Source organism: Mastigoproctus giganteus, chromosome 9 (genome assembly GCF_048544385.1).
Source record: "Mastigoproctus giganteus isolate SK-2022 chromosome 9, ASM4854438v1, whole genome shotgun sequence".
NCBI lineage: Eukaryota > Metazoa > Arthropoda > Arachnida > Uropygi > Thelyphonidae > Mastigoproctus > Mastigoproctus giganteus.
Genome location: NC_143583.1, coordinates 4,119,393 through 4,131,447, shown reverse-complemented (window position 1 = coordinate 4,131,447; position 12,055 = coordinate 4,119,393). Strand labels below are relative to the sequence as shown.

The 12,055-nt window shown below is 39.6% G+C and overlaps 1 protein-coding gene across 2 annotated transcripts in view; it reads right to left on the bottom strand.

Annotated features, from left to right (window-relative positions):
- Positions 1-11,815, bottom strand: part of deltaCOP (coatomer subunit delta) — a 198,456-nt gene extending 186,641 nt beyond the window's left edge. The window contains exons 1-2 of one of the 2 annotated variants that reach the window (XM_090381569.1): positions 11,794-11,815; positions 11,435-11,497 (exon numbers count right to left, since the gene is read on the bottom strand). In XM_090381569.1, the coding sequence (XP_090237695.1) occupies positions 11,435-11,437 (3 nt within the window). In that variant the 5' untranslated portion in view covers positions 11,438-11,497; positions 11,794-11,815. Of the gene's footprint in view, positions 1-11,434; positions 11,498-11,682 lie in introns of both variants that reach the window. The other variant, XM_090381568.1, reaches the window with a different exon arrangement.
- Positions 11,816-12,055: the final 240 nt, after the last annotated feature.

The following is a 12,055-nucleotide window of genomic DNA, read 5'->3' as shown; positions in this document are numbered from 1 at the left end:
AAGGGTTTGCTTAGTTGCTTTGCCGCCTCCTTTAATATAACTGTATAGATCCCATCCACCCCAGGTGCTTTTCTTATGTTTAACTTCAACAATTTCTCCTCCACTTTGCCTTTAGTTATTACAAAATCATTAAGTATCCTGCTACAATTTGATAATCTTCTGCCATTTTCAAACCTTAATAATTCCTCATGTGTGAATGCAGATGCAAAATACTCATTCAGTTTGTTTGCTATCTGAGCAGGATCATCAATAGTCGACCCATCAATGTCAAGTGGACCAATCATATTCATCCCCTTCCTTTTAGAGTTTATATAAGTAAAGAAATCCTTGCTGTTTTTCTTAGCATCTTTTGCCAAGGATTTCTCGTAATCTACCTTCGCCTACCTAACCTCCTTTGTGATCTGATTAGAGACTAAGCTTATATCTGCCATAGGCTTCTGAGTCGCTTCATAATTCATATGTATCGCATGCATTTTTCTTCTCTGTTACGAGTCTCATTAGTTCATTACAAAACCATTTAGGCCTAAATCTTGAACAATATTTCTTAATAGGTATGAAACTTTTAGTAGCATCCACGATTAATTCCTTGAATGATTCCCACTTAGAATTTACTGTTAGCATTAGCATTAGTAGAGGCATATGATGCAAGAAAGCAAGCTTATTCAGCATCAGCCAAAAAAAAAACCACTCCCATTTCACCCCTCCGTTCGTTCGAAATACCTGTCCAGTTGAGCTTTAAATTTGTTTAGGCTATCAACTACAACAACAAGTGATGGAAGTCGGTTCCACCAACCAACCACACGCTGGCCAAAGGCAAATTTCCGCACATCTATCAGACATCCGTCCTTCCTCAATTTGAATTTATGCCCTCTGAGGTGATTATTCTGAGCAAGATGAAGAATCCCATTGGCATTGAGCATGCTCAAACCATTCAAAGCCTTATACACCTCTATCAGATCACCTCGCCGGTGCCTAGTCTCCAGACTCTGTAATTTGCAAAACTTAAGCCTTTCTTCGTAAGAGCAACCCTTTGTTCCATTCACTAATCTTGTTGCCCTTCTCTGTACCCGTTCCAGCAGCTCTACATCCTTCTTGAAATGAGGCCTCCAGACCTGTATACAGTACTCAAGATGTGGCCTAACCATTGCCTTATACAAGGGAATAATCACCTCCTTATCCCTGATAGAAAAATTCCTGTATATCATTGACAAGACACCATGAGCTACTCTTGCAGCTCGTCTGCACTGCTCAGAGAACTTCATATCTGACTGCACAATTACCCCCAGGTCCTTTTCATTCTCCACCACTGTCAGTGTAGTACCGCAGAGTTGATACGTTGCTCTGGGGTTACTGTTTCCCATATGTAGTACTTTACATTTGTCAATGTTAAACTTCATTTGCCACCTCTCAGCCCATCTGTTCAACCTTTCGAGATCCTGTTGCAGCAGCAGCATAGCGTCAGTAGTGTCCTTAACAACCCTGCCAACCTTTGTATCATCTGCAAACTTGGACATTAAACTTGATATCCCATCATCAATATCATTCATAAACACCGAAAACAACAACGGACCCAACACTGAACCCGAGGAACTCCACTAATAACATTAGTCCACGTTGAGCAGTGTCCATTGATTACCACTCTCTGTCTTCTGCCACTCAACCATCTCCTTATCCATAGCAGCAATTTGCCTCCAATGCCACACTGTTCCAATTTGTGCAGCAGTCTTCCATGTGCAACAGTATCAAAAGCCTTTCTAAGATCCAAATATATAATATCAAAGTTATTCCCTGCATCCAGTTCTTTTGTGACTACATCATAGTATCCAATCAAATTGGTCAGGCAAGACCTGCCCTTAACAAAACCGTGCTGCATCTGAGCTATAACTGAATTCTCGTCTAGATTATCCTGCAGTGCTTCTTTAACCAGTGCCTCCATTAATTTACCTGGAACAGAAGTTAAACTAACAGGTCTATAATTACTTGTGTCAGCCTTTGATCCTCCTTTGTGAATTGGGGTTACATTTGCACATCTCCAGTCTATGGGTACCTCCCCTGAGTCCAAAGAAGCTCTCATAATTATGGCTAGGGGTTTGCTTACTTCCTTTGCTGCCTCCTTTAATATAACTGGATAGATCCCATCCACCCCAGGTGCCTTTTTTATGTTTATCCTCAACAATCTGTCCTCCACTCTCCTCTCAGTTATTACAAAATCATCCAGCTCATTGCCAGTGTTTACTTTACCTACATCATTCTCCTTCCTGAATAACTCCTCATGAGTGAATGTAGATGCAAAATACTCGTTTAGATTGTTAACCACCTGAGCAGGATCCTCAACTGTTGAACCATCAATATCCAGTGGACCAATCTGATTCATCCCTTTCCTTCTCGAGTTTAAATATGTAAAGAACTCTTTTCTGTTTTTCTTTGCATCCTTTGCCAAGGATTTTTCGTAGTCTGCCTTTGCCTGCCTAATCTCCTTTGTGACTTGGTTACAGACCAACTTACATCTACCATAGGCTTCCATGTCACCCATTAATTTGTATGTATCCCATGCATTTTTCTTCTCTGCCACATGTCTCATTAGTTCATCTGACAACCATTTAGGCCTAAACCTGGAAAAATATTTCTTAGTTGGTATGTAAAGCCTGGTAGCCTCCAAGATTAGTTCCTTGAATGCTTCCCATTTTGAGTTTGCTGTTGGTAACATCATCAGTTGGTCCCACTGTATAGAATTTAAATACTGTCTCAGACCATCATAGTCGCCTTTACGAAAACAAAAACCCTTCCCTTTACCTCTGATGGTAGTTACCTCCTTGAGTAAATCCCACTTCAACACACTGTGATCACTGCCACCTAGTGGTTCATTTATCTGCAGATTCTTAATGCATGAAGAATCACTACTGATAATCAGATCAAGAGTATTGCTCCCTCTTGTTGCCTCACGAACATGCTGATGTAGAAAACAATCATCCAATAAATTCACAAAAGCCTTGCTAGTGTGCGAGTGACCAACCCACAAATTCCAGTCAATATCTGGAAAATTAAAATAATCCATTATAAGACTCTCTGATTTACTGGCCCACTCTATTTCCCTGTACAATATCTTATTATACTCATCAGAATCATTAGGCCTATAGCACACTCCTACTCTCAATTTAGATTTCCCTATGCTTATGTCACACCAAACTGACTCGACACTGCCCTGTCCATCGATGTCGACTGGCTTCACTTCCTTGGACTTTGTGTTTCTTAATTAATAGCATAACCCCTCCTCCCCTCCTGTCCTGTCTATCCTTTCTATACACATTGTATTCCCCAAATTCCAGTTCCGCATCCCTTATATCTGTGTGACACCACGTCTCTGATATCCCAACAATATCTGCCTTTGATGTTTTGAGCAATACCTCAAATTCATCAAATTTATTTACCAAACTCCTAGCATTGGTGTACACGCAGGTATACATGCACCTGTTTCTATTCTTAGCTACTCTAACACAACCCATGTGTTTACTTGTACGGCAATGACTCCCAGCAGTCTCTGAAATATCCTGCATCTAGTTTTTCAGGCTTCTGCTCATTTCAATAGAAGCAGTGCAAGAATCACTTCCACCTCTGCCAGTGGCTACTGTTAATCTATTAGTCCTTGTATCCCCCCCCAACTAGCAGTTTTCCGACCCACCTAACACTGCCTCGACAGCATCAGCAAAAATTCTTGCACCCTTTCTATTTAAGTGTATCCCATCCCTGTAGAAGCAATCTCTCCTGTTAACAAGTACAGTCCAGGCTGAAAAAAATTCTACCCCTTGAGCCTTGCGCAATCCCTCCAGGGCCGAATTGATCGACAAGGCTCTCATCATATACTCCCTCCTATCGTGTCTGGGCAGAATTGCAGACACTTTCAAATTCAACCCTAATTCACGGCTTTTTTTCAACAGTGACCTGCACTTGCTAAGTAATTCTGCCGGTCTCCTACTCTTAATATCATTAGTGCCAACGTGTACAACTATATCACCTTTTGTGCCCTTAAAAGATGATATCCGCTCTACAACGTCATCAACCTTTGCCCCTGGCAGACATACCCTGGTCCTATTCCACCTATCCTTTTTACAAAGCATGTTCCCCGTTTCCCTGACAATAGAGTCACCACCAACTACTAGTTCCTGTGGGACCAGCGCATTCTGCCTAGGGGGCTGCCTCTGTGTTGCCTGATGACCAAGTGCAAGCTCTGGCGTTGATGTGGGCAGCTGAGAGCTTGATGGACCCCTCAATTTATTTCCTTCGAGGGCATCCACCCTTAAAAAAAAAACTGTTGGTAACATCGTCAGTTGATCCCACTATACAGAATTTAAAAACTGTCGGAGACCACTGTACTCACCTTTACGGAAGTAAAAACCCCTTCCTTTACCCCTGATGGTAATTAAATCTTTAAGTAAATCCCACATCAGTACACTGTGATCACTGCCACCTAGTGGTTCCTTTATCTGCAAATTCTTAATATACGAATGATCACTGCTGATAACCAGATGAAGAGTATTACTTTCTCTGGTTGCCTCTCGAACATGCTGCTGCAGAAAACAATCATCCAATAAATCCATAAAAGTCTGACTAGTGTGTGAGTGACCAACCCACAAGTTCCAGTCAATATCTGGGAAGTTAAACTCCCCCATTATAAGACATCCGATTTACTAGCCCACTCTATTTCTCTGTACAATTGTTCATTGTACTCATTCGAGTCATTAGGCCTATAACACACTCCTACTCTTATTATTGCTTTCGCAGTGCTTATGTCACACCAAACTGAATCAACAGTGCACTGTTCATCTATATCAACTGGATGCACTTCTTTTGATTTTATATTTTTCTTAATTAACAGCAGAACACCTCCTCCCTTTCTATCCTTTCTGTACACATTGTACAGAAAGGACAGATGGGATCTATCCAGTTACATTAAAGGAGGCAGCGAAGGAAGTAAGCCAGCCCTTAGCCATATTTATGTGAGCTTCCTTAGACTCAGTGGAGGTACCCATGGACTGGAGATGTGCAAATGTGACACCAATCCACAAAGGAGGATCGAAGGGTGAGACAAGTAATTACAGACCTGTTAGTTTAACTTCCATTCCGAGGAAATTAATGGAAATACTGGTTAAAAAAAACACTGCAGGAGCATGGGTTTGTTAAGGGGAAGTCTTGTCTGACCAATTTAATTGGTGGTTGTTATTATTTGATTTTTAGGAGCATTAGCAACTAAGGCTCTGTTGCTCCAGGGATATGTGGTGGTCATTCCGACCTTTCCGTTTCCTCCGTATTTGGTGGTCATGGGCTCGAACCCCAGTCTAATCAAAAAGTGTGTGCTATGTACTGCTGCTCCAGCCCACTTGGCTACGGAAGCATCAATTTAATTGGATACTATGATGTGGTTACATAGGGACTGGATGCGAAGAATAATTTTGATATCATATTCTTGGATCTTAGAAAGGCTTTTGATACTGTTGCACATGGAAGACTGCTGCATAAATTGGAGCAGTGTGGCACTGGAGGCAAATTGCTGCTATGGATAAATGGATAGTTGAGTGAGAGAAGACAGAGGGGTAATCAATGGACACCACTCTTCGTGGACTAATGTTATTAGTGGAGTCCCCAGGGTTCAGTGTTGGGTTGCGCCTCAGTAGCCAGGTGGGCAGGAGCAGCAGTGTGTAGCACACGCTTCTTTATAAGACTGGAGTTCGAGCCTGTGATCACCAAATACGGAGGATGCAGAACGGTCAGGGAATGACCACCGCATATCCCCGGAGCAATATAGCCTTAGTTGCTAATGCTCCTAAAAAAAAAAAAAAAAAAAAAAACCAAATAACAATAAGTGTTCGGTCCATTGTTGTTTTCTGTATTTATTAGTAATATTGATGGAGGCATATCAGGCTTTAGTCTAAGTTTGCAGACGATGCAAAGGTTGGCAGTGTTGGTAATGACACTAAGGACAGTACGCTACTGCAACAGGATCTAGAAAAGTTGAGCAGATGGGCTGAGAGGTGCAACTGAAGTTTAAGATAAACAATTGAAAAGTACTGCATATAGGTAACAGTAACCCCACTGTAACATATCAACTGTGTGATACTACACTCATGGTGGTAGAGAATGAAAAGGACCTGGGGGTAATTGTGCAAACAGATATGACATTTTCTGAGAAGTGCAGATGGTCTGCAAGATTAGCTCATGGTGTCTTGTCAGTGATATACAGGAATTTTTCTAGCAGGGATAAGGAGTTATTATCCCCTTGCATAAGGCAATGGTGAGGCCACACCTTGAGTACTGCATAAGATCTGGAGGACTCATTTTAGGAAAGATGTAGAACAGCTGGAAAGAGTTAGAGAAGGGTAACAAGATTGGTGAGGGGGAAACAAAGGGGTGCTCTTATTAAGAAAGGCCTAAATTTTGTAAATTACAGTGTTTGGAGACTAGGCATCTGCAAGGTGATCTGATTGATGTGTATAAGTCCTTGAATTGTTTGAGCAAACTCAATGCTGATGGGACTCTTCTTTCCATGATTAATTGCCTGAGGTTACATAAATTTAAATTGAGCAAAGATCATTGTAAATAGATGTGTGGAAGTTTGCCTTTAACTTCTGTTCCAGGTAAAATAATGGAGTCACTGGTTAAAGATTCATTGCAGGCTCATCTAGACAAGACTGCAGCAATAATTCAGACAGAGCATAGGTTTGTTAAGGGAAAATCTTGTCTGACAAATTTGATTGGTTATTATTTTTAGCATTAGCATTAGTAGAGGCATTTGATGGAAGAAAGTAAGCTTATGCAGCATCAACCAAAAAAAAAAAAAAAATAATAAATAAATAAAAAATAACCACTTCCACTTCACCCCTCTGTTCGTTCAAAATACCTGTCCAGGGATGGAAGTCTGTTCCACCAACGAACCACCCGCTGGCTAAAGGCAAATTTCCTCACGTCTATCCTACGTCTTTCCTCAATTTGAATTTATGCCCTCTCAGGTGATTACTCTGAGCAAGAGGAAGAATGCCATCAGCATTGAGCATGCTCAAACCATTCAAGGCTTTATACACCTCTATCAGATCACCTCGCTGGTGCCTAGTCTCCAGACACTGTAATTTGTAAAACTTAAGCCTTTCTTCGTAAGAGCACCCCTTTGTTCCATTCACTAATCTTGTTGCCCATCTCTGTACTCATTCCAGCAGCTCGACATCCTTCTTGAAATGAGGCCTCCAGGCCTGTATACAGTACTCTAGGTGTGGTCTGACCATTGCCTTATACAAGGGAATAATCACCTCCTTATCCCTGCTAGAAAAATTCCTATATATCATTGACAATACACCATGAGCTACCCTTGAAGCCCGTCTGCACTGCTCAGAGAACTTCATATCTGCCTGCACAACCACCCCCCAGGTCCCTTTCATTCTCTACCACTATCGGTGTAGTACCACAGAGTTGATACGTTGCTCTGGGGTTGCTGTTACCCATATGTAGTACTTTACGTTTGTCAATGTTAAACTTCATTTGCCACCTCTCAGCCTATCTGCTCAACCTTTCCCAATTCTGTTGCAGCAACTTAGTGTCAGTAGTGTCCTTGACAACCCTGCCAACCTTCGTATCGCCTGCACACTTGGACATTAAGCTTGACATACCATCATCAATATCATTTATAAATACAGAAAACAATAATGGACCCAATACTGAACCCTGAGGGACTCCACTAATAACATTAGTCCACAATGAGCAGTGTCCATTGATTACAGCTCTCTGTCTTCTCCCCCTCACCACCCCTTTATCCATAGCAGCAATTTGCCTCCAATGCCAAATTATGATGTGGTTACAAAGGAACTGGATGCAAAAAATAATTTTCATATCATATACTTGGATTTCAGGAAGGCTTTTGACACTGTTGCGCATGGTAGACTACTGTACAAATTGAAGCAGAATGGTATTAAGGGTAAATTGATACAATGGATAAAAGGATGGTTGAATGGGAGAAGACAGCAGATGGTAATCAATGGGTGCTGCTCTTTGTAGACTAATGTTAATAGTGGAGTCCCACAGAGTTCGGTGTTGGATCCACTGTTGTTTTGTATATTTATCAATGATATTGATGACGGTATATCAGGCTTAGTGTCGAAGTTTGCAGATGATACAAAGGTTGGCAGGGTGTTAATGACAGTAAGGGCAGTGCACTACTGCAACAGGATCTAGAAAATTTGGGCAGATGGGCTGAGAAGTGGCAACTGAGGTTTAACCTGACAAATGCAAAGCACTGCACATGGTTAAAAGTAACCCGAGAGAAACATACCAACTGTATGGTACTACACTTAAGGTGGTAGAAAATGAAAAAGACCTGGAAGTAATTGTGCAGTCAGATATGAAGTTTTCTGAGCAATGCAGACAGGCTCCCAGGACAGGTCATGGGGTTTTGTCAACGATACATAGGAATTTTGCTAGCAGGGAAAAGGAGGTGATTGTCCCTCTGTATAAGGCAATGGTCAGGCCACGTCTTGAGTACTGCGTATAGGTCTGGAGGCCTTATTTTAGGAAGGATGTTGATTTGCTTGTACAGAGAAGGGCAACAAGATTAGAACAAGTGGGATTCTTCCACTTGTTCATATTACGAACCTAAGGGGGCATAAATTGAAATTAAGGAAAGACATATGTAGAACAGATGTTCGGAAATTTGCCTTTAGCCAGCGGGTGGTTAATTGCTGGAACAAACTTCCATCTGTCGTTGTGGAAGTTGATAAGTTCAATAAATTTAAAGAGGAACTGGACAAACATTTAGAGGGAATGGTTGTGCAAATTTTTTTTTTTTTTTTTTTTTTTCCCCTCCTGATGCTGCATAAGTTCACACTAGCTTTCTTGCATCACATGCTTCTACTAATGCTAATATCACATTTATTTGCATTTATTTATTTCTGTGTCTGCCTAAGTACACATGAGAAATCAGTCAGAAATAAAAAGCAGTAAATTATGTCAATACAGAGAGCCAAGGAATACAGGTTCACCAAGACTTGGTAAAGGTCCATTCCAGAGCAGAGGCAAAACACAGACAAGGCTCACCAAAAAATATCGCCATGGAACATCCATAGAGGCTTACAATGACGATGATTAAAAAATGAACAAAGTTACAATAAAATAATTTGTAACAAAAACATATCTGTAAGAAAAAGAATAGAAAAACATTAATATAAAACATGAGTCATAATTTTATAAAGTAAGTATACCTTTATAACATATTTATTTAGTGAAAAGAGAGAATTATAGTGTGAAATATGGGTGGAAAGAGAGAAGTGAAGCAACCAATTTGTTGCTTATGTCTTGAATGAGATTTATTTGAATCAGTTTTCCTGTATGTTAAAAAAGCACTTTATTGTGTATTAATAAGGCAAGGTCTATTTCAATGAGGTAACAGAGAAGGTAATGTTAAATACTAAGTGTTTCCAGAAAACTGCAACCTGGTTAATAAAGAGGTAACAGTTGGCTTTGCACTACACAATTTTCTGGAACATTTCATACCACAAACTCCCAAATTCAGGGGCTCTTCCGTAGCCAGGTGGGAAGGAGCAGCAACGAGTAGCACACGCTTCTTGATTAGACCGGGGTTCAAGCCCATCACCACCAAATACGGAGGATGCGGAAAGGTCAGGGAATGACCACCGCATATCCCGGAGCAATATGGCCTTAGTTGCTAATGCTCCTAAAAACCAAAATAACAAACAAACAACCCAAATTCAGAGCAATGAATGTCAGAGTTATATATATTTATTTTCCAGAAGAGTAAGTGATTGTTGTACCAAATCAGAAAAGTAATTTCAAAATAACCACAAAAGATTACAATCTTACAGGCTCATAGCTAGCCTAATAATAATAATAAAAATAAATCTTCACTTAGGAAATCAGTATTCATTACGCAGTATTTTTGAAGTTTGTGGCCAGAAACACTTGTTCAAACCAGTGAAGAATAGTTTTAGGTTTGATTATTACTGAAAAATTTGATAATATGGGCAGAGTGAATAAGTTGCAGAAAATAGCTTACATAATATTCTTTAAAGACAGTTTATGATTGGAGAAATTGGAATCAAAATATATTCCAAGATAAAGCAAAATATATAGTTAGCATTAGCATATCATATGATGCAAGAAAGCAAGCTTATATAGAATCGGTACCATCCTTACTGTTAATATCGAGTTACTGTGGACACAGAGCGAAACGGAGACAGAATAAATTATGACAAGTTTAATAATAGGAAAAACACATACATATATTAGATACATACAAAAAGCTTCCGGTTAATTTGTTAACCTTCCTCAGTCAAACTGACAGTTAAGAGTGGAACATGAGGGCGTGTACTGCCAATCATGTACATGAACTGTGTGATTAATTGTTGGATGTTGAAGCCTGTGGCTGTGATGCTGTCCTTACTGTTATTAACAACCCTACCAACTTTTGTAACGTCTGCAAACGTGGGCATTACGCCTGATATACCTTCATTAATATCACTGATAAATACAGAAAACCAGAATGGTCCAACACTATCCCTGGGAGACACCACTAATAACATTAGTCCACTAACAACAGTGCCCATTTATTATCATTTGGCTTCTCCCAGTGAACCATCCCTTTATCCATAGCAGCAACTTGCCCTTAATGCTATACCGCTCGAACTTGTACAGTAGTCTTCAACATGAAGTGGTATCAAAAGCTTTCCTAAAATACAAGTATATGATATCAAAATTATATTTTGCATCCAGTTCCTTTGTAGCCACATCGTAGTATCCAATCTAATTGGTCAGACAAGTATTTTCCCTTAACAAACCCATGCTGTGTCTGAACTATAACTGCAGCCTTGTCTAGATGATCCTGCAGTGCTTCTTATCAGCCTGTGCTGGACTCCTAAACTTCTCAAAATTACCTAGAACTACAAATTTGGAATTTAATTATTTTAACGGTCATACCCATGTATTTCTCTGTGAAAGATGTACTTGTTCACGAGTTTATTTGGATGTTGTATGGGCTGAAAACCCAGAATAACTCACAGGGGAAACCTGCTCCCTCTGCTCGAGCTAACTACAGGCTCAAATGATGAATTTTTTTTAGAAATTCCTCTAGTCATCAACGAGAATGAAACCTAGACTTCCTAAAAAAGAATGTCAGACAGCATGTATCGCGCCGACTAAGCTGCAATGAGGAAAAAATACTCGCTATACATTTAAAAATAAATGTTCATTTCATATACTACAGCATGTAACGGCAACTTCATTCAACTTTACTATATCATAATGAAAAACTCAGGATTGACTTAATAACGTAATAAAATGGTATGGTATCGTAATCATACTAATCAAAATCTAAGGTGAAAGGCGTTATTTAACACGTTTTTCATTAAATATCATAGTTATATTTTGACCTCTGTATACATACCATTTTTCTTTGCTTCTATTATCAGTACCTGCTCTTGGTCAATAGCAACATGAAACGGATATTCTAAAAGAAATAAGTTTACTTAGTAGAAGCAAAATAATACAGCAATGACAAGATCTGAAACGAAGCAATCACATTACTTTCATCAAGTTAGCAGACAGGTTGGCAGAAGCCACGTCAGAAAGCTAACGAAATAAAAATTTTAATTCTCAGAACACTATAACCCTTATAGGTAAAAACACACATACCCGCCTTCTAATGAAAAATTTTACTCAATTATTCAGAAGTGTATGCCGAATAATTGTTGTTTTAAAAGTTTACCATCTAAACAGCATCACATTTTAGTAACAACTATTTACCAATTCTTTCAGGACACACAGCGCCATTGCACACTACGATAATACGTGAATTAGCATTAGTAGAGGCATTTGATGCAAGAAAGCAAGCTTATGCAGCATCAGCCAAAAAAAAAAAATAATAATAATAATAATAATAATAAAGTAAAATAAATAAATAAAAAATAACCACTTCCACTTTACTCCTCTGTTCGTTCGAAATACCTGTCCAGCTGAGCCTTAAACTTATTTAGGCTATCAACTTCCACTACAAGGGATGGAAGTC